The sequence below is a fragment of the Vicia villosa genome, linkage group LG3 (assembly GCF_029867415.1).
Source record: "Vicia villosa cultivar HV-30 ecotype Madison, WI linkage group LG3, Vvil1.0, whole genome shotgun sequence".
Taxonomy (NCBI): domain Eukaryota; kingdom Viridiplantae; phylum Streptophyta; class Magnoliopsida; order Fabales; family Fabaceae; genus Vicia; species Vicia villosa.
Window position 1 is genome coordinate 60,741,053 of NC_081182.1, and position 21,270 is coordinate 60,762,322.

Genomic DNA, 21,270 nt, shown 5'->3' on the forward strand with positions numbered 1-21,270 from the left:
TATTAGAAATCCAAGGGAAAGGAAGGGAAGGAGGGTGAGTGATTCTTCTAGTGGAGTGGAGTTGTTCGGGAAGTTCATAGATGACATTGGTTTGGTGGACATTCCTTGTAAAGGGAAGAAGTTTTCGTGGTATAGTGGATGTGGGAGAGTTATGAGTAGAATAGATCGGTTCTTGGTGTCTAATGTGGTGGTGGATAGATGGGGTTTGGTTGGTCAAATGATTGGGAGTAGAGACATTTCGGATCATAGCCCGGTTTGGTTATTGAAAGATAACTATAATTGGGGTCCAAAACCTTTCAAGTTTAACAATGAATGGTTCTCTTTGTCTTCCTTTATCCCTTTTGTAGAATCGGAATGGAAGGAAATGGTGGTGGTAGGTAGAGCCGACTTCGTTCTTGTTGAGAAATTAAAAAGATTAAAGGAGAGACTTAGATGGTGGAATGCTTCGATTTTTGGCAAGATTAACTTGAATGTTGAGGAAAGTGTGAAGGAGTTGAACAATGGCGATGGGTTGTTGGAGGAAGTGGCGGAGGAGGATTTCCTAGACACTTTAAATGGTAGAAGCGAGGCGAACAAGAGAATGTGGCTAAATCTTAGAATCAAGGAGAATATGCTTGTCCAAAAAGCTAAGCTCAAATGGATGACCGATGGGGATTCTAATTCTCGGTTCTTTCATAATGTGGTTAGAGAGAAAAGGAGCCGTAACCACATTGGTCCTTTAGTGAGCCAAGGAGGGGTGATTGAGGAGGTGGAGGAGGTGAAGGAGGAGGTTCATAATCATTTTGCGTCTAAATTCATCGAGTTTGATCATGATAGATTGAATTTAGACGGTATTCCTTTCAAGAGCATTAGCTTCGAAGATAGAGATTCTTTAGAAAGGCCTTTTGAAGAAGAGGAGATCAAGTAGGCTATTTGGGGTTGTGGGAGTGATAAAAGTCCGGGACCCGATGGCTTTTCTTTCTTATTCATTAAGAGATGTTGGTTTTTTCTGAAGGAGGATTTTGTGCACTTTTTCAATCATTTTCATGGGGGCGGAACTTTATCGAAGGCTATCTCATCTTCTTTCTTGACTTTGGTTCCGAAATCTCCAAATCCAGTGGGATTGGATGATTATAGGCCCATTTGTTTGGTTGGTTGTTTGTATAAGGCTATTTCAAAACTCTTAGCGGGGAGATTGAAGAAAGTGTTGAACTCTATTATATCTCCGTGCCAAAGTGCGTTCGTTCCGGGAAGACAACTTCTTGATGGGGTTTTGGTGGCTAATGAGGTTGTTGATTTTGCGAAACAAGAAGGTCGAGGTTGCTTGTTATTCAAGGTTGATTTTGAAAAGGCTTACGATAGGGTTTCTTGGAATTTCCTTAGAAATATGTTGGTGAGGATGGGGTTCGGAGGAAAGTGGCAAAGATGGATGGAGATGTTGATTTTTCGTAGTTTCATGTCCGTTTTGGTGAATGGTAGTCCGACAAAGGAGTTTATGGTGGAGAAGGGATTGAGGCAAGGAGACCCTTTATCCCCGTTTCTCTTTGTCTTGGTGGCGGAGGGTTTAGCGGGTCTTATAAAGAAATCGAGTGAAGTAGGCGAATTCAAGGGTTTGGATTTTCGTGGGGGTTGTACCATAGACATTCTTCAATTTGCGGACGACACCCTTTTAGTGGGGGAAAGCTCTTGGAGACAAGTGTGGGCGATTAAAGCGGCGCTTCGGGCCTTCGAGTTGGTGTCGGGTCTTGGAATAAATTATCACAAAAGTAAGTTGATCGGAATCAATGCTAGCGCTTACTTTTTGGAGGCGGCTTCCTATGTTTTGTCTTGTAAGGTGGAAGGGAGCGTGTTCACTTTTCTTGGAATAAGGATAGGATGCAATCCGAGGAAGAAAGAATCGTGGGATCCTCTTGTTTCAAAAATAAGAAGGAGATTAGCGGGTTGGAAGAACCGATTTCTTAGCTTGGGAGGTAGAATCACTTTGGTGAAATCAATCCTTAGCTCTCTTTCGATTTTCACTATGTCTTTTTATAAGATGCCTTCTTCGGTGATTAAGGAAGTGGGGAGAATTCAAAATAATTTCTTGTGGGGCGGTGGCACGGGAGAGAGAAGAAAGATTCATTGGGTTAGTTGGAAGAATGTGTGTCTCCCGACTCCGTTAGGAGGTCTCGACATAAAAGATGTTGGCATTTTTAACCTTGCTCTTCTTAACAAATGGAGGTGGAGGATTTTAGTTGGTGAAGAAGCGCCTTGGTACAATGTTTTAAAAGCTCGGTACGGTACTTGGTTATGAATTCCTTTTGTGGAGGTATGTCTTCTTCTATTAACTCTTCTTCTATTTTATCTTCTTCTTCTTCTTCTTCTTCGGTGTGGTGGAAAGATCTTATCTCAATCGGTAACATTTCGGTGGAGGATCCGTTAGTGGTGAATAGTAGAATAGCGATTGGGAACGGGTGTACCACTCCGTTTTGGGAATCGTGTTGGATAGACGACCTTACCCTTAAGGTTCGTTTTCCTAGGCTTTATTCGGTTTCTTCTTTGAAGAGGGTGGCGGTGGCTTGTATGGGTGGTTGGGTAGACGGTATTTGGAAGTGGGGGAATTTCGGGGTTAGTACGGGTGAGGAAGCCGTTCCGGAGGTGGGGTCCGAGATGGACTTGCTTAGTTCTTTGTTGTTAGGCCGTGAGGGCCCGAAGGAAGGTAGAGACAAGATCAAGTGGAGTGGGACGGGTGACGGTGTATTTTCCGTGGCCTCTTGTTATGATTTTATTGCCGGTTTTTCTTACCCGCGTGGTCCTCTCAATAGATTTGAGGGAGCAAAGGATTTAATTTGGAAGATTCAAGTGCCTTTCAAAATTAAGGCGTTTGGTTGGAGGCTTTTAATCAATAGGCTTCCAACTAAGGATTTATTGGCATATAGGGGTGTTAATTTGTCTATAGATAACTCTTTTTGTGCGTTTTGTGGGGTTATTCCGGAAAGTTGTGAACATTCTTTTTTCAAGTGTGACAAGGCGAAATTGGTTTGGAGAGAAATTGCGGTGTGGATTGGGAAACCGGAGAACGGTGCGGAAGAAGAATGCTTAGCTAGCTTTATGGATTGGTACCTCTTTTGTAAAAAAAAGAAAGTTAAAGAAGGAAAATGTGGTGTGATTTGGTTGGCTATTTTGTGGATATTTTGGTTGACTAGGAATGGTTTTTGTTTCCGGAATGAAGGTTGGGTTGTGGATAATACGGTGTGGAATATTAAATCTTTGTTATGGAAGTGGTCGTTTTGCGGGGAAATTACGCATCCAATATATAGTTTCTATGAGTTTACAAAGGATCCTTTGTTGTTTCTCTCTTAACTGTATTTTGGTTTGTAATCTCTTTCCGGTGGGTTTTTGTTTTTTTCCGCCGTTTGTGTAACAGGTTTGAGAACCCTTAGTTCTCCTATTAATACCATCTTGCTTACACAAAAAAAAAAAAAAAAAATCAACAACAGCCAGGGCATCCGATTGGACCAGGATCTTCTCGATATGGAGCTCTTTAGCCAAACATAAACCCCATCTAATAGCCAACACTTCAGCCGTAGCAGGATCTACCGTCATGGTTTCCTTCTTGCAAGCTGCATAGAAAATTTTGGACTCCCCCGTCTTGATCATGCAACCAAAAGCAACAGAGCCGTCCTCGAAACATCCGGCATCAGTCTGAACGATGAACACCTCCCTATCAAGGCAAGCATACTCAGTGTGAGGAGGCAAACGCACCTTTTTTGCCACAGGTACCTGCAAATTAAATTCAACCACACAGTCCCAAGTTTCCATCGCTACCACATGTGGATCTTTGAACTGCTTCTGAAAATGCCTCAAATTCCTTGCATTCCACAACTTCCACAGCAACGTGCACATTAGTTGGACTGACAGCGTATTAGGACCCATTAAGCACACGTGCAGCCAATCGATAATGTCCGTCTCAGGGGAAATTCTGAATCCAAGGGGGGGAGAAGCCAGCCAACCTGGATATGGTGCGCCTCCGTGGGTTCGAAACAGTTATTGACCACCTCGTAGTTCCAACAGCTCAAATCTTGATCAATCAACTCACTCACAGTGGCATTAGGCTCCAGTAAGTTTGTTGTTCTTCTTGGTTTAAAGCCGCTGATTCCGGGAATCCAACGGTCCTTCCAAATTCTAACTTTTGTACCTGTACCAATCTGCCATCTTGCTCCCTTGGAAACACACTCCTTCGCACTCAGTATGCTACGCCAGACATAACTGGGACTGAAACCCGTTTGAGCTTCATCTATAGGGCATTTAGGATAGTAGCGGCAGCAAATTACAACTTCTTGCAATCACTTTTTTTGTTATAAACATGGCGACGTAAATATGAGGAAAAAACTAAAAGGCTGTATGGATTTTAATTATGAAGCAGATAGTTAAAAGAAAAAAATTTATTTGCATATATCTTTTTACCACCTTATTTTCTATTCAATTGAATTAAAAATCTAAAAATATTCTCATAAAAGTGTGAATCATCTAACAAGGAATCTTAAATCCCACAGTTGTGAATATTCTAACTCATCAATTGAAAATACCTTTCTTATTAAAACAAATCACAAAAATTAAATCATAAATCATTAAAACATAATCACAATTCACAAATTGTTGAAAACCAAATAATATAAGAATCAATCAAGTCTCCCCATCCTACAATAACTATAAAAATAAATTAGTACAAATATCTTTTAACCACCCTATTGTTTTCAATTGAATCGAAAATCTAAATATTCTCACAAAATAGTGAATCACCTAACTCATTAGTTTCAAATCTCTTAATTATCGGAAAAAGAATATTATGTCATAAGGGGAGCATAATCACATATTATTAAAATCCAATAACAAAATATTCAATTAAAAAAATCTCAAATAATTTAAAACTAAATAACAAACTTTTAAAACACAATCAATGAAAATTATATATCTCTAACTTATTGTAAAGTAATTTTGGAAATTTTATATACACTCTAAGGTAGAAGCAATGTACTGGAACTTACAATTTCTTAGAAAGCCACATGTAATATGACTATGAAAAAGTTTGACTCACATATTGTTGTTGTAGGAAGAAATTAGAATCATTGCTTACAGTAGCAGTACTTATGTCCATTTACTTATTTTGTATTCAATTGATTGAAAATCTAAAAAAATTATCACAAAAGTTTGAATCAACTAACTTAAGAGTTTTAGGTAGAAGCAATGGTTTTTGATTCAATTGAAAATGATCTTAGGGTGCATCTTTACAGTAAAGGGGAAATCTCTAAATGTGCCTGCCATTATCATTACTGTAAGCACCAACTGCCACTATACACTGGATTTCATTGTGTCATAAGCCTCAATGTTTGCATTGAATATCATTAAAATATTAGGAATAAAAAATGAACATTGCATGCACACTTCGGTTTATGAGGATAAACTAGATGCATCAAATACGTGGGTATTGAGATTAAGATAAAATTATAGGGAGAACAATAGGATGGAGCTAAAATTATAATAAGAACAGTAGGATGACATAGATCTTATGGTAGTGACATTCTATGTGAGTGTAGAATCTATCCTGATATTTCATTAGACATTTTAGCATGTACAACCCCTAAAAGTTATATTCGATTAATCATATCTAGTATATATTGAGAAATATAAAGTGGTTTTGTAAAACTTATTAACTATGACTCTCACGAGATGATGTGACTTAATGTATTCATGAGTGAGAGATTTTACACTCCATTGCAACGTTGGTAATAAGCTTCTTTAAACACACTAAATTTTTAATAAGATGATACAACACTTTTTGATTCATATCATCAGAGTAGACACATGGCTTATTTGCTCAACACCACATTGACTTGCATAAACATCAATTAAATTAGTGTTCACAAACATGTGTGAAGAGAATAAAAAGTTGTAGTGAAGAGATTAAATTAAGATTGATGTGTATTTGGATATTTCTTAAGCTAGAATTGGTGTTAGACTTGAACCATTTTTTATTTGTAAATTAGTTTTCCAGTTATTTAATGGGGGTTTTCGTCAAACCCTGACAATCTATGTCAAATTTTTTGTAGTGTCAACTTTAACTGACGTGGCATGTCACCTAAGAATTTGTAAGTGGAAATTAACTGAAGGAACAAAAATTGAAATTGACATATTTATAGACGGAAAGATTTATAAAAATGTTTAAGAAAATTTTTAGAAGGACAAAAATTGAAATTGAAATATTTATAAAAATTATGTTTTAAAGTGGCTTTGTAAAACTTATTACCTATGACTCTCACGAGATGACATGACTTAATGTATTCATGATCAGAGATTTTACACCCCATTGCAACATTCGAAAGCGGTTTTGGATAGAATCTGCATTCAAGAAAAGGTGAGAAAAGCCGATACTAGAGTTAAATTAAACTAAATTTGATTGGCACTAATCTGGTACATTTGGTAAATGAGAAATGCCATTATTTTTTAAATATATATATATAAATTATGTTTTAACCCAAACTAAAAAAATTGAATAACAAGAAATTTTATTTTTGATCATTATAAATATCTGAAATTTTATTTTTAGTCCCTATTAAAATATAACATGTTTTAGTCCCTACAAAATTTGTATGCGTGCAGTTTTAATCCCTGTTATTTTCTAAAATTTTGAAAAGGGTTAAATATGTTTTTGGTTCCTATAAATATATACCTCAAATTTCACTTTTAGTCCCTATAATAAAAGTCATCTTTTAGTCCTTATAAAATTATTTTTCATGGCATTTTAGTCCTTCTAGAGAGACTAAAACTACATGCATAAATAATTTTGTAGGGACTAAAACATAATTTTTTTTAAAAGGACTAAAGGTCAAATTGGATAATTTTGTAGGGATAAAAATAGTCCACAGTCTGTTATGAGATAGCAGCCAAATGAAACTCCTAACCCTTTCCTTCACCTTTAGCTTCTAGATCAAATTTCAACGGGTGTTATCCACTACTTCCTCATGCCCCACCAAATCTAGATACATTTCTTTTACAAAATATGTATCTTTGCACGCTCCTGCAGTGAAGAATTCATCATGACCAAGACATGGATTTGGAGGAAGCAAAGCTTTAATCTGCAATATTAAATTCACTGGCATCCACGCTTTTAACTTGTCCCAGTCCCATTCTCTTGTTTTCTTCACAATATCCTTTAGCTTAACATTTTGAAGAGCTATCGGATTATTGAGATTCAAATCTTGAATGATAATTATGCAAGCTCATGCAAGAATATTCGTCATCATGGGGTAGATTGGCATGGATTCAAGCACACTTTTAGCTAATGTAGTCTTACTTGCAAAAGAAAGAAGATTAGTTTTTCAGTTTGCCATCTTAGATGACATCAGCTCCAAGAGATATTGATAGTCCATCATTCTCAAACTTTTCCCACTTAAAGGAACTCCTAAATACTTTCCCAAGTTATTTGTTTCAAGAAATTTCGACAAACTGAACAATTTGTTTTTCATATTCCTAGCTAGGAACATTCCTTGAATACATCAATCTTGTTTTATCTTCTCCGACTTCTTGCCCCGACATATATTTGCTAAAATGGTTAAGAATGATTATTACGCTTATCATTTGCCTCTCATTCGGTTCACTAATTAGAAATAACTATCCACAAACATCATATGCGAGATCCACGACCCATCATTTCCCATAATTATAGCTTTCCATTTCCGGCTGTTCACTGCTTCCATAGTCAAGTGTGATAACTTCACCCTACACAAGACAAAGATATAGAGTGACATTGGGCCCCTTGCCGAATTCCACACTTGGGATTGAAAAAGACTCACTTCTAGCTCCATTCCACTTGACGTTCGTTTCTACACTTGTCACTGCATGGATAATAACGTTAATCATGCAGTCTGGTATTTTGGTTTCGTTAAGTACTCTCTAGATGAATTCCCATCTCAAATTGTCATAGGCTTTCAAAAGATCCAATTTAGCAATGAAATAGCCTTTTGTCTCTTTATATTATGCATGGTATGAAGCACCTCCTTTGCCACGATAATATTTTAATGTAAAATTCACCCAGGTATAAATCCCGTCTGGTATGGAGATACCAACTTAGACATACTGACTTTCAATCTATTGACAACAACCTTGCTCATGATTTTATAAATTGCATTGCAAAGCGAGATTGGCCTAAACTGTGTCACCACATGTGGAACATCAACTTTTTTTTAATAAGCAATAGATTGAATAAGCCCGCACTAGGGTGCAACCCTTACAAAACAAACAAGGCATTAGAGATTGTTTGTGTCGGATAAAGGAAATTTAAACCATTCATAATAGTTTGGTCTAAACTTAGTATATCCACAATACAACCATCTTCAAGAAAGAAAGATAATATTAGAGAAAGGTGAATTCTTATTTACCCAACTCAAAAAGTTGGGTAAAGTTACCTTAAGTGTAAAATACATTGAAAACATCAAACAATTGTTCTATATAATAAATAATTAAATACACAAAAATTAAATGGTGTCATCTGATTGGTGGAAGGTACACTACCCATCTTTTTGTGATGGGTAGAGAAGTTGTCCCCTTAGAGAAAATAACATCAAAACAAAACACCTCCCCCTTGAAGATTATGGCATTCCTCATAATCCAAAGGCTCCATATGGTAGCTATCCAAACGAAGTTGATCAAAATCCTACGCTTTCTACTCTTCACCTTGTCTTGAATAACTCCAAAAAGCAACATCTCCTCTTCGTTGATATCCTCCGAAATACCAAGCCTAACAAAAATGTGGTTTCCAAATCTCTTTCACCTCTTGGCAATGGAAAAAAAGGTGAGAAGAGGATTCTAGATGGCTACCACAAAGCACACAATCCGGATGAGAAACACTAGCAACACCTCTTTTCAACAATTGATCTTTAGAAGGAAGACGATCAATAAAGAATCTCCAAGCAAAAATCTTAATCTTAGGCGGAAGTTTAAGATCTCACATCACTTTCGAGTTAATCGATTGAAAATCCCAAGCAATTGTTTTGGCATTATCAACAACGCTAGATATACTTGCAACGGTGAACTCCTTATCCGCATTAAAAGACCACAAGAAAGAATCACAATCGGTCGCGCTAGGGATGAAGCCGAGAAGAAGCTCACAAAACCGGTGCCAGCAGGGACTGGCAACTACCGCGGCCCAGAATGCTGAACCGTGAGCGGTACCGTCGAAAAAAAGACCGCAAACGTCCTACCTATGTGATCCTTCGGTCCACTCTAAAACCTCCGCAACCGTACAATACTTCATGGTTGATAAATCATACAAATCCGGAAAATCTATGCAAAGAGATTGTTCTCCCAACCACAAATTATGCCAAAAAAGAACATCCTTACCATTCTTGCAACAACATTTAAAACACCCGAAAAAGCCATTGTCAACAATGTCGTCCAACAAATTGTTCTTACAGATATCTCTCCACCAAATCGAGTCATCATTTCTATACAACTCGCCCCCAATATCTTGAACTTTAATTTTAGGGCATGTGTACCTCACCTTAATGAATATACTCCAAATGGCGTCGTCATCATGAAGAATTCTCCACTTCCATTTCAAGAGAAGAGCTTTATTCATCTCCCTAACATCTCTAACCCCCAAACCACCCTTCACCTTTGGGTCTACACACCACTTCCCACTTCACCCAATGAATGCTCCTTTTCTCAATCTTACCACTCCATAAAAACTCACTTTGAATTTTCCTATTCGCTTTGGCAATTTTTCCCGAACCTTTGAAGAAGGAAAGAGTAAAAATAGGAATAGAATTCAAAACCGAGTTAATTAGCGTAACCCTACCTCCCATCAAAATATTTCTTCCCTTCCACGAAGAAAGGCGCCTCTTTAGATTATTAACCACTTCCAACCACACTTTCTTCCTTCTTGGATTATCCCCCACCATAATTCCTAGGAATTTGAAAGGAGTCACACCTTTCTTACAAGATAGGAATGTCATGGCGGCGTTAATGTACCACTCTCCAACGTTCACTCCTATAATGTTGCTTTTGGCCAAATTAATCTTCAACCCGGAAACCAATTCAAACCCTCTCAAAATCACCTTCATATTCCAAATGTTATCACAAGACTCTTCGCCTAGAAGAATAGTATCATCCGCAAATTAAAGTATGTTCACGCTATAATTTTCCCCATACATGAAGGGCTTGAAGTTCCCCACCTCTACCGACTTCTTCACAAGGGCGTTTAAACCTTCCATAGCAGGGACAAAGAGAAATGGAGACAACGGATCTCCTTGTCTTTTTGAACCTTAAACTCTTTAGTTGCACTTCCATTGACCAACACGGACATGTGATTGTTGAAAATGCAAGCTTTCATCCACCACATCCACCTATTGCCAAACCTCATCCTAATCATCGTTTCTCTAAGATATTGCCAAGAAACGGAGTCATACGCCTTTTCAAAGTCCACCTTAAGCAAGAGACAATTTCTTTTCTTCCTTCTCGACCAATCGATAATTTCATTAACCAAAAGCACACCATCCATCATGTTTCTACCCGGGACAAAAGTGGTTTGATTTGTAGACACTAAATTACCAATAACCTCCTTCAATCTAGCCGCCAAAATCTTCGCTAAAATTTTGTAAATGCTTCCCACCAAACAAATGGGTCGAAATTCGCCTAAGGATTGACGGTTGTTTGTTTTTGGAATCAAAGAAAGAAAAGAAGAAGTGATAGATTTCACAAGAGTTCCCTTATTATAAAAGTCGTTGCACATCTTCAACACATCTTCCTGAATCACAACCCAAAACCTCTTGAAAAATTCTAAAGAATAACCATCCGGCCCCGCGCTTTTGTTACCATCACACGACCAAATTGCCTCCTTAATTTCCAACTCCGTGAACAGACGCTCAATACTCAACCCGTCCGAATCATGAAGCTTCTTCAAATCCAAACCATTAATGTTCGGCCTACCCTCCTCCACTTCTTTGAAAAAAGACTTGAAGTAGTTGAGCGTGAAATTTTTGACTTCGTTAACATCCTCAAGCACACCGCTACTAGAAGTAAGAGAGCACAAAGAATTCCGCTTTCTTCTCTCTTTAAGAGAATTATGGAAATACCTCGTGTTACAATCACCTTCGGCTAGCCACAATTGCCCCGGCTTTAAGCGAAGAAATCCTTCTTTTTTGGAAAGGTTGTCCCAAAACTCAATAGCCGCCTTAGATCTTTTTACCACTTCCGCCTCCGGAACATTACCTACAAAATGAGCAAACTTGTTATCTAAAAAGTGAATCTCTTTTCCCGCCTCATCAATGTTAAGATCTATCCACCCAAACACCTCCTTATTCCACGTACTAATTTTACTTTTTAGAGCCTTCAATTTCTCTACTACACAAAAATCCCCTCTACCCTTCACCTCCAACAAATTCCACTCCTCCTCCACAAAAGCATAAAAGTCCTTGTGACTAAACCAAAGATTGTTGAATCTAAAAGGTTTAGGTCCCCAATTCCTTTTGTTATCTTGAATCCAAATGGGGGAATGATCCGACACATCTCTTTCTCCTATAGCTTGGCCTTCAACCTTCCAATCATCAATAAATGATGATGATAAAAGAAATCTATCCAATCTACTCATAGCACTTCCACACTTATTAGACCAAGTGAACTTACCTCCTATCGTGGGGGGATCCACCAACTCCATCTCTTTGATAAAATCTTTGAAATCTTCCATCTCCCTTTTAAAATTCTTCTTCGATATACCAACTCTCTCCTCCAAAGACGTAACAAGGTTGAAATCCCCTCCTATACACCAAGAGCCATCTATACTCCTCCTCTTCAAATCCGCTAACTTTCTCCAAGAATTCATTCTAGCTTTGTGATCACAAGAAGCATAAATATTGACTAAATAAATTCTTTTGTTCTCCTTTTCCACACAAACGCCTAAGAAACCCTCACCGCGAAAACTATAGATAAGATTGAAAAAATCTTTCCTCCATATAATAAGAATACATCCCGAAGCTCCTTCGGCCTCCAAATGAGACCACTTCACCCACTCATCTCCCCACAATTCCTTAACACAATGATGCTGTAAATTCCTCAACTTAGTTTCTTATAAAAAAGCTAAGTCAACCCTTCCTCTTTGAATGTTGAAGCCAATTCTCTTCTTCTTCACTCTCTTACCACCTCCTCTAATATTAAGAGAGAAAATAATCATTTCAACCCATTGTTGTTCACCTTCAAAACCTCTCTCCCTTTGTGACCACGCAACTCCATCTCCTCCAACTGTTATTATAGTTTGGTTTGGGACTATTGTGGTCCTTTTCTTGTATTATTGGACATTCGTTTTTGTGAATAATATATCACCTTTTCCAAAAAAAAAAATACTTAGAAATGATAACATACAATCAATATATTATAAATAAAGAATAAATTACTTACTTGTTAATTTTTTCATATGCCTTTTGCATGATTGATTTGAATAGCATACACATCATCTCCATCAACTTCATCATATGAGGTAGGAATTTCGGTTGTGTAAAAAGGTGTGGGCGGAATATCAAGACTCTCATCACTAAGAGAGATTTTTTCCTTGGAGAACGATTGATCATTTTCCCGATATGCGCAAAGGGTCGGTAACATAGAAAACTTGTTTTGCTTGAGACATCATGATGAATGGTTCATTCGTAAAAGATACCTTGCCAAGGTCGGCCCGAGTGAATCCTAAGTAATCAATGTGTACACCATTATCATTATTGGGAATCCACTTGCATTTAAATAAAGCCACTTTGAAAATAATGTAATCAATCTCCCAAATCTCATCACTAACACCATAGAACGCGGTAGTTGCTAATACATGATTCTTATTTTTCAAACTAAAGAAATACATCGATTAAGCTTCCCCAATAGCCCCACTAATTTGCATTGTACTACCAATGGCGGATCTTGAATATTTTTCTTAGGGGTGCCATAAAAATACTGGATATATTAAAACTGGTTCAAATAAGACATATATCAAGTCTTAATATAACATTTGTTTTAAATGAAAATATATATAAAAATAAGGAACCACAAAGAATTGATCACAAGATCAAACTGCCAAAATGTCCATACATACCACTGCACCAGGTGCCAACATATTAATATTTTATGCATGAAATATATTATATATAAAAATTTGAGGGGTGCGATGGCACCCACCAGCTCCTTAATAGATCTGCCGCTGTGTATTACAATCATCTTTTGATTTTATATAAAAGGTATAATGACCAATGTCGTATTTTGACTCGTACGTCAACCATTTAAGTATATCAGATGCACTACGATCATTAGATACACTTTCATAAACCAATCTATGAATCTCTTGTTATGCTCAATCAACAATAACTTGTCACTCAATCGGGGTATTTTTTCCTCAAAAGTATTTTTGAGTATCTATGAAAGGCTGAACTTCATCTATATTATTCAATATATAGAAATATGCTTGAATAACTACATCCTGAGTCATTGACTTAACATTTATACCTTGAATACCTCTTCCATCTGTGTCAGTATGAAGAGACTTTGGAATTTTTATAGAATCTGCTTCTGACAAATAGTTTGTACAAAACTCAACAGCTTCTTCTGTGATGTACCTTTCAATAACTGAAGCTTCCGATCGGTGATGATTCTTCATATATCCTTTAAATATCTTCATATATCGATCTATTAGATACATCCACCTTAAATAAACTGGATCATAAAATTTGATTTCTCTGACTAGATGAACAAGTAAGTGAACCATAATGTCAAAATATTATGGAGAAAAATACATCTCCAATTGACATAAGATTAAGGCAGCCTCATCTCATAATTCATCTATTTTTTAAATAAAAAACTTTATTACATATGGCATTGAAGAATAAGCGAAATCTCGTTATAGTTACTCTCATATTTTTTGGTAGGATTCTGCGGATAGCCACTGGTAGATGTTTTTGCATCAATGCACATGATAATCAAGAGATTTTAAACCAATTAACTTGAAATCTTTCATTGATACAAGTTTCTTGATGTTTGATGAAAAACCTTGGGAAACTTTAATACCATGCAAACACTCGTAGAAGATTTTCTTTTCCTTTTTAGATAGAGTGTGACATGCTAGAGGCAGATAAGTTTTTTTCCTTTCTCTATTTGAGCCAACTGTATACGTATACCCATCGCCTCCATGTCAAGACGAGAAGTCTTACTATCTTTAGTCTTTCATGGAATATTTAGAAGTGTGCCAGTCAAACTATCACACACATTTTCTCCATGTGCATCACATCAAGACAATGTCTAACATCAAGACTTTACCATTATGGAAGATCAGAGAAGATAGACCTCTTTTTCCATATATTTTTCTCAATTGGCCCTTTTTCTTTTTCTATCTTCACAAAGACAATATTAATGTGTTCTTGTCGTTAATAAACTTCATCCCCGGTTAAAAATTCATGAGCCTCTTCAAACTCTTCCTCTCCATTAAAAGCTTCCCGCAATCTACGATAAGGATGACCGGGTTTTAGAAATTCCCGATGCCCAACTTAAATAGTCTGTTTCCAAACTCAAGTTGGTGATAACAATTATCATCTTCACATATAAGACACGCTCTATGTCCTTTGACACTATATCCATCAAAGTTACCGTAAGCATGAATGTCGTTGATTGTGCAAAATAACATTGCACGCATCTTAAACTTTTCCCCAAAATATACATCATCAACTTCAACGCCTTCATCCCACAAGAGTCGTAAATCTTCAATTAATGGAATTAGATAAACATCTATGTCGTTACCTGGTTTTCGTGGTCTAGAAATCATCATACTTAATACTATATACTTGCACTTCATGCACAACAAAGGAGATAGGTTATAAATAGTGAGAAGAACATACCACGAAGAATGACTAGTTCTCAGATTACCAAAGAGGTTCATTCCATCGGTGGCAAGCCAAAGCCTAAGGTTTCTTGTCTCAACTCCAAAATTCAAATACGACGCATTAATTTTCTTCCATTGCAACGAAGCAGCTACACAGCGAATGTAATTTCCATCACAATTATTTTCATATGCATGTCATCTAAGATTCTTTGCGCCATTCGAATTAGCCAAAAGTATCTTAAATCGTGAAATTATTGGCAAGTACCATAACACTTTAGCAGGAGGATGCTTCATACTAACATTGTCATAGTTATTGTCATCATCGTTGTTGGCCTCAAGCTTATATTGCGATACACCATATTTTAGACATTGATACAAGTCTTCATACTCTTTTCTATATAATATGCAATCATTAGGGCAAGCATGTAGTTTGATATATTCCAAGTCCATTAGACGCAATATCTTCTTGGCCTCATAGCAACGATCTAGTAATTTATTATCTTTTGGTAGTATTTTCTTTAGTAAATCAAGTAATTCTGTGAAACTTTTATCCGACCATCCATTTTTTGCCTTCAGATTAAATAACTTTAACACTCTCGACAATCGTGTAAAACTTGTGCATCCCTTATATAAAGGGGTGTCTTTACTACATAAAGTATCATAAATATGAGCATTCTTAAAAGAAGATTCCCCAATATCACAGAATATGTCCTCTAGTCGATCATCTCTATATTCATCTTCATCCATTCTTTGACTTTGTGATGCCCGACTTTCCTCTTTATCCACCTCACCATACAAAGTACATATTATATAATTTTGACATATACCATCACAACAAAGGTGATGGAATATTTCTTCCTTTGTACCTTTATTGATCTTCGCGCAAACAACACAAGGACAATAAAATATACCATTGTTGTCGGAAAGATTTTTATCAGCGTATTCAAGTAGTTCAAGAACTCCTCTCTCATAAGTCATACCTAATATATCGGCTTTCATCCAACTACGTTCCATAACAACTTGTAAAATTTATACACAAATAATAATGTGAATGACACACCAAAATCTAATCCAAAAACTAAAGCATACGTATATGCAAATCTAAACATAAATCATATGCATTTGCAAATCTAAACTTAAAGCATATGAAACATGTACTCTTATACTAACTTTAGCATATTCAAAATGAACGAAATATGATGAAAGCAACATAGACTCAACAAAAAAAGGAATGAAAGCCGAAGATGAAAAGTACCGTACTTCGAAGCTGGAGAATCTTATGCACGTAATGAATAAAGATATTGAAAGTTACATTAATAAAAAGTTACCTATGATTAAAAAATTTCATAAACATGTGATTTTAAATATATGTATAGTATTAAGTGATACAACATAATAAATAAAACTTAATATTGTCAACCTATAACATCATTTAAACCTTTGACCACCCAGACTGCTTGAACCAACAATCTACCATGACATGGAGCTTGGTCAACTTTGTAATATCCATGGTTACCCCACTCAGGTCCATGGCTGTTCCTAATGATCCAATATTTAATCAATTTCTTCTTCTTTTTTTCTTCTAATATTTCTTCTCCAAATCCGAGAATAATTACTCCATGCTTTTCAGTCTTCTCAAAAGCGCTTTCATGTTCCGGCCCAGAATATACCAAATCCTGAAGGAGTAGCATTGAAATTTATCAACAAATTGATTTAAAATTTTAATAAAATAGTAATTTAAGGCTGGTAAACTCACCCCTCTCAAATTATGCATCTCGTTGATCCACAGTATTTCAGCAATTAGAGGTGCATCTGACATCTTTTCTTTTACCCTCTTTTCAAGTCTTTTTAAATCATTTTTTGAGTCCACTTTCTCTTGAAGGTTTATGCATTCGAATGTCTCAATACGTATGAATGGCTAAAAATATTGGCATAAGAAAACACATATATTTATTTGAATAAGAAATGTTATAAAAGAAATATATGAAAAAACCCATATATAATACCTGACGAATATAATTTATTGGCATAAACCTTCCCTTATAAGTGCAGTCCTTAGCTAAAATACAGCCATTATCGCGAACCCATACCAATGTATCGTAAACACTTCTTCCATTCTCATTTTGCTCCTTAGTTTTTACCAAATTATTGTAGAGATCCTGTGTTGATAGTTCAACCAGGTTTCCACCATATTTGATTTGGTGGAGTATTTCGATAATACCACATACAACAAACGCAAAGCAACAATCTACAAGAATAGTTAATAAATAAATTTGCAATAATTTATATAGCATTAGAATTATATAATAAAAAATGAGAATCACATACTTGCTTGCTCTTGACTTCTAACTGGATTGAAACTTATCTTTGTTCTCCAATCCAATGACTCAACAACACTTATCTAAATTTAGAAACAAAAAGGAATCATAGCTAAGATTGTCTCAAAAATGGATTTCAAAGCTAGGATGCTTGTCAAACTTAAAATAAAATGGTAACCAATTCAATTACTGACTAATTAATTTAAAGTTTTTATATAAATTTGAGTATATCATTTTTACCCTCCTATTTATAACCATGAATGAATGAATCCCAAAAAATAACCATCATATGATAAAACTTTTAATGAATGAGAAGGTGTAAACTTAAATTTATAAGCTTGAATTTAATAAAAGTTTATTTACTAAACAAATAAAAAAATACTATAAACATGCATTTCGATAAAACACTAATATGCACAAATAATTCAAATACGAGAAAACAAGAATGTTGGGAAGAAAAAATATATATACCTTCCTGGATGTAGCCATGCTAATGTCGTAAAATATATAGGTTAACTGCATGATATTTTTAATGTCAGTCAAATGTATGATATCATTAAAAGAGAAGTAAAGCAAAAAGTAGCAACCGGTGTAAAAAAAACAAACGTGTGTAAATCCACATTACTACATTAATTAAAAATGTCAAAGTTACATCAAAATATTGACAAAGTATATCACACTTGTGCCCACCTATAATATTGCTACATAGAGATTTCAAAGTAACATCAAAATATAATTAGTACATTCCATAGAATGGAGTACACTAGTTCAAACAACTCTGCATAACACACATATGCATATTTTATCTTAAGTAAAAAAGTTCTTCTTTTCACTTAATCCCGTTTAAAATTTTTCATAAGGTAAAACAAAATTACATAAAAGCAAATTTCTTAACATTTCTTAGCTGTTCACTACGCAGTATGTACTGTCGGCTGCTGCTGGAGTATTGTATAGGAAGTTGGAAGCATTAATTAATGAGAATCAACACTGTATTCTCAGTTTGTTATTGATGTTACAAGTTACACCGGAAAGGAAAGGCGTTAAGTTTGTTATCGACAAATTGTCTCCAAAATTAACACATGACCACTTTAAAAATGCAATTAACTAACATATTGCTATACAATCAACCATGAAAGAAGTGCTCTATCAAATGAATTCAATCAATTAAATTCACAAGTCACATGAAAATCTAAAGTTGCTACCAAGAAATATAACTCCTTTGTTTAAATTAGTCCTCTCATCTTAGTTTTAAACTGTGATCCTCAAGCTCAAGAACGTAACACAAACGGAAATTCAAGACCTCAACCTTACATCAAAATCACTGCTCAGGTCCAATAACTTTATTGTGCAAGATAACACATGTACCGACGGAATCGCATAAGATGATACACGACACATCACAGCGAATGTTATCAAGACCTCAACCTTACATCACATCACGGCGAATGAACGTTATCAGCAACATAACACATGTACCGACCGAAATCGCGTAAGATGATACACGACCGCAACACAACCGCGACTGTTTTTTAAAACCCTAATCTTGATATATATATATATATATAAAAGAGTTATGCAGCAGGTATAAGGAAACTAGCTGAGTTGGTATGGAAATTTTCTTTTTGTTTCTCATCACTAACATTTATTGATAAACAGAGCAGATAACATTTCTCTTGTAAAACAGATGACATCACACTCATCACTCGACATACAAACTTTAACAAAATATAATAAAGATACCAGCCAAGAAATTAAATGTAAGCCTCTTGAAAGATGATAATTCATAACAATGAAATTTCTTTAAAAAAACAATTACAACAAGCACACGGTAAAAACCAACCTTAAGATTCAGTACAAGAACGTAGTGATTTTGGTTGGAGATCAAGACTCAGCACAAGAAGGGAGAAGATAGAAGATGAAGAAAGAAAGAGGGAGAATTAATTATTTAAAAAAATAACAAATTTTGCATTTGTAACTAACTATTACAACTAACATGTTATATATATAACTAACTATTGGTCTTTGTGAGTGCAATATTCTCACTTACATGTTTTAATATTTGTATATTGGATTTTATCTTACTATCTCTAGGTTGTAGTTTTATCTTAGGACACTTATAGAACAATTCAAAAGTATTTGGACAAGTGAAAAATATGATTTATTTTATGAAAAATTATGTTAGAAGTCGACACATGTTAGGAGTCGACTCCCTCTAAAAAATAATTGAAACAAAAATTTGTACCTAACCTAAAAAGATCTAACTTAAAATTTTCATATGTTTTGACTTTTTTTTTAAAAAAAATAAGCAATGAGATTAATCAAGGGAGTATAAGGGATACTCCGCCCATTACAAATGGAAAACTCCAACAACTCAAAACATACGAGCGGTAGAATATTCCAAGTATGGAAATTACAAAGCTCTCCTAGATTGTAGAAGGATAATAGCCAGTTCCGAGAAGAAAGGATTATATCCGACATACATTCAGAATAACTAAATAACTCATTTTTAAAGATAATACCATTACGCTTCAACCATAACCGCCACGCCGTTACCAACCAAATCACCGTCACAATGGTTCTCTTGGACAAACACTTCACTGTATCACAACAAAGGAAGAAGCTAACAAAGTTCTCATAAGACATCTCTGAACCGAGGCCTATCCAATTAAACACTCTTCTCCAATTCTTGAAGTTATCTCACAATCACCACATAAGTGCGATAAAGATTTTTCCTCCTTCAAGCACATGACACACAATAAATCATTGACATCCACCAAGACTCCCTTCTTAAACAAATGATCTTTTGTTGCAATTCTATTATAAGTGAACCGCCAACCAAAAAACAAAATTTTAGAGGGGACTTTTGTTAGAACAAGATTTGTTCTGATCAATTATCTTAGTTTTGATGATAACAATAATATGAATTTTGCTTAAGATAATATGGTACTCTAATCCAATGCAATTTCCTTTTCAGGAAATATATAAAGAGTATGCATAATTCAGCGCTCAGAAGCTTTGTCTCAAGGGTTCAGCATGCAACATCAGAACATGGTCTGGCAAGACATCAGAAGATGGTCGAAGCAGAATCAGAACATGGGTCTATGGAAGCATCAGAAGAACATGAGATCAGAAGCACTGAAGTTCTGATGGTATCACGCACAGAAGCACTTCAAGGTCAGAAGATCAGAAGATGCTTTGCACCAAGCTGTTTGACTCTGATGATATTCAAACGTTGTATTCACAAACATCAGATCAGAAGGAAGTACAAGTGGCAAGCTACGCTGACTGACAAAAGGAACGTTAAAGGCTATTAAAGGCAACGTCAGTAGACACAGCGTGAACAAGGCTCGAGGTAGTTGACAAAAGCGTATAACATTAAATGCGATGCTGTACGGAACACGCAAAGCATTAAATGCACTCAACGGTCATCTTCTCCAACGCCTATAAATATGAAGTTCTGATGAGAAGCAAGGTTAACGATTCTGAACAAAACAACTCATATTAACTTGCTGAAACTCTGTTCTATTCAAAGCTCAGAATCTTCATCTTCATCAAAGCTCACTACATTGCTGTTGTAATATATTAGTGAGATTAAGCTTAAACGTTAAGAGAAATATCACAGTTTGTGATTATAGCTTTTAAGAAGCAATTGTAATACTCTTAGAATTGATTACATTAAGTTGTAAGGAACTAGAGTGATCGTGTGGATCAGAATACTCTAGGAAGTCTTAGAGGGTATCTAAGCAGGTTGTAACTAGAGTGATCGTGTGGATCAGAATACTCTAGAAAGTCTTAGAGGGTATCTAAGCAGTTGTTCCTGGAGTGATCAGTGTGTGATCAGAAGACTCTGGAAGACTTAGTTGCTGACTAAGTGGAGAACCATTGTAATCCGTGCGATTAGTGGATTAAATCCTCAGTTGAGGTAAATCATCTCTGCGGGGGTGGACTGGAGTAGTTTAGTTAACAACGAACCAGGATAAAAATAACTGTGCAATTTATTTTTATCTGTCAAGTTTTTAAAGCTACACTTATTCAAACCCCCCCTTTCTAAGTGTTTTTCTATCCTTCAACTTTGACCTTCCACAAGAAGCTCAC

At 35.7% G+C, this 21,270-nt stretch overlaps 1 protein-coding gene across 1 annotated transcript; it reads left to right on the forward strand.

Annotated features, from left to right (window-relative positions):
• The first annotated feature begins 2,289 nt into the window (after nt 1-2,289).
• Nucleotides 2,290-3,321, forward strand: LOC131658173 (uncharacterized). The gene has a single exon (XM_058927502.1). It carries the CDS (start codon nt 2,290-2,292, stop codon nt 3,319-3,321), a length of 1,032 nt encoding a protein of 343 aa, XP_058783485.1.
• The last annotated feature ends 17,949 nt before the right edge of the window (nt 3,322-21,270 follow it).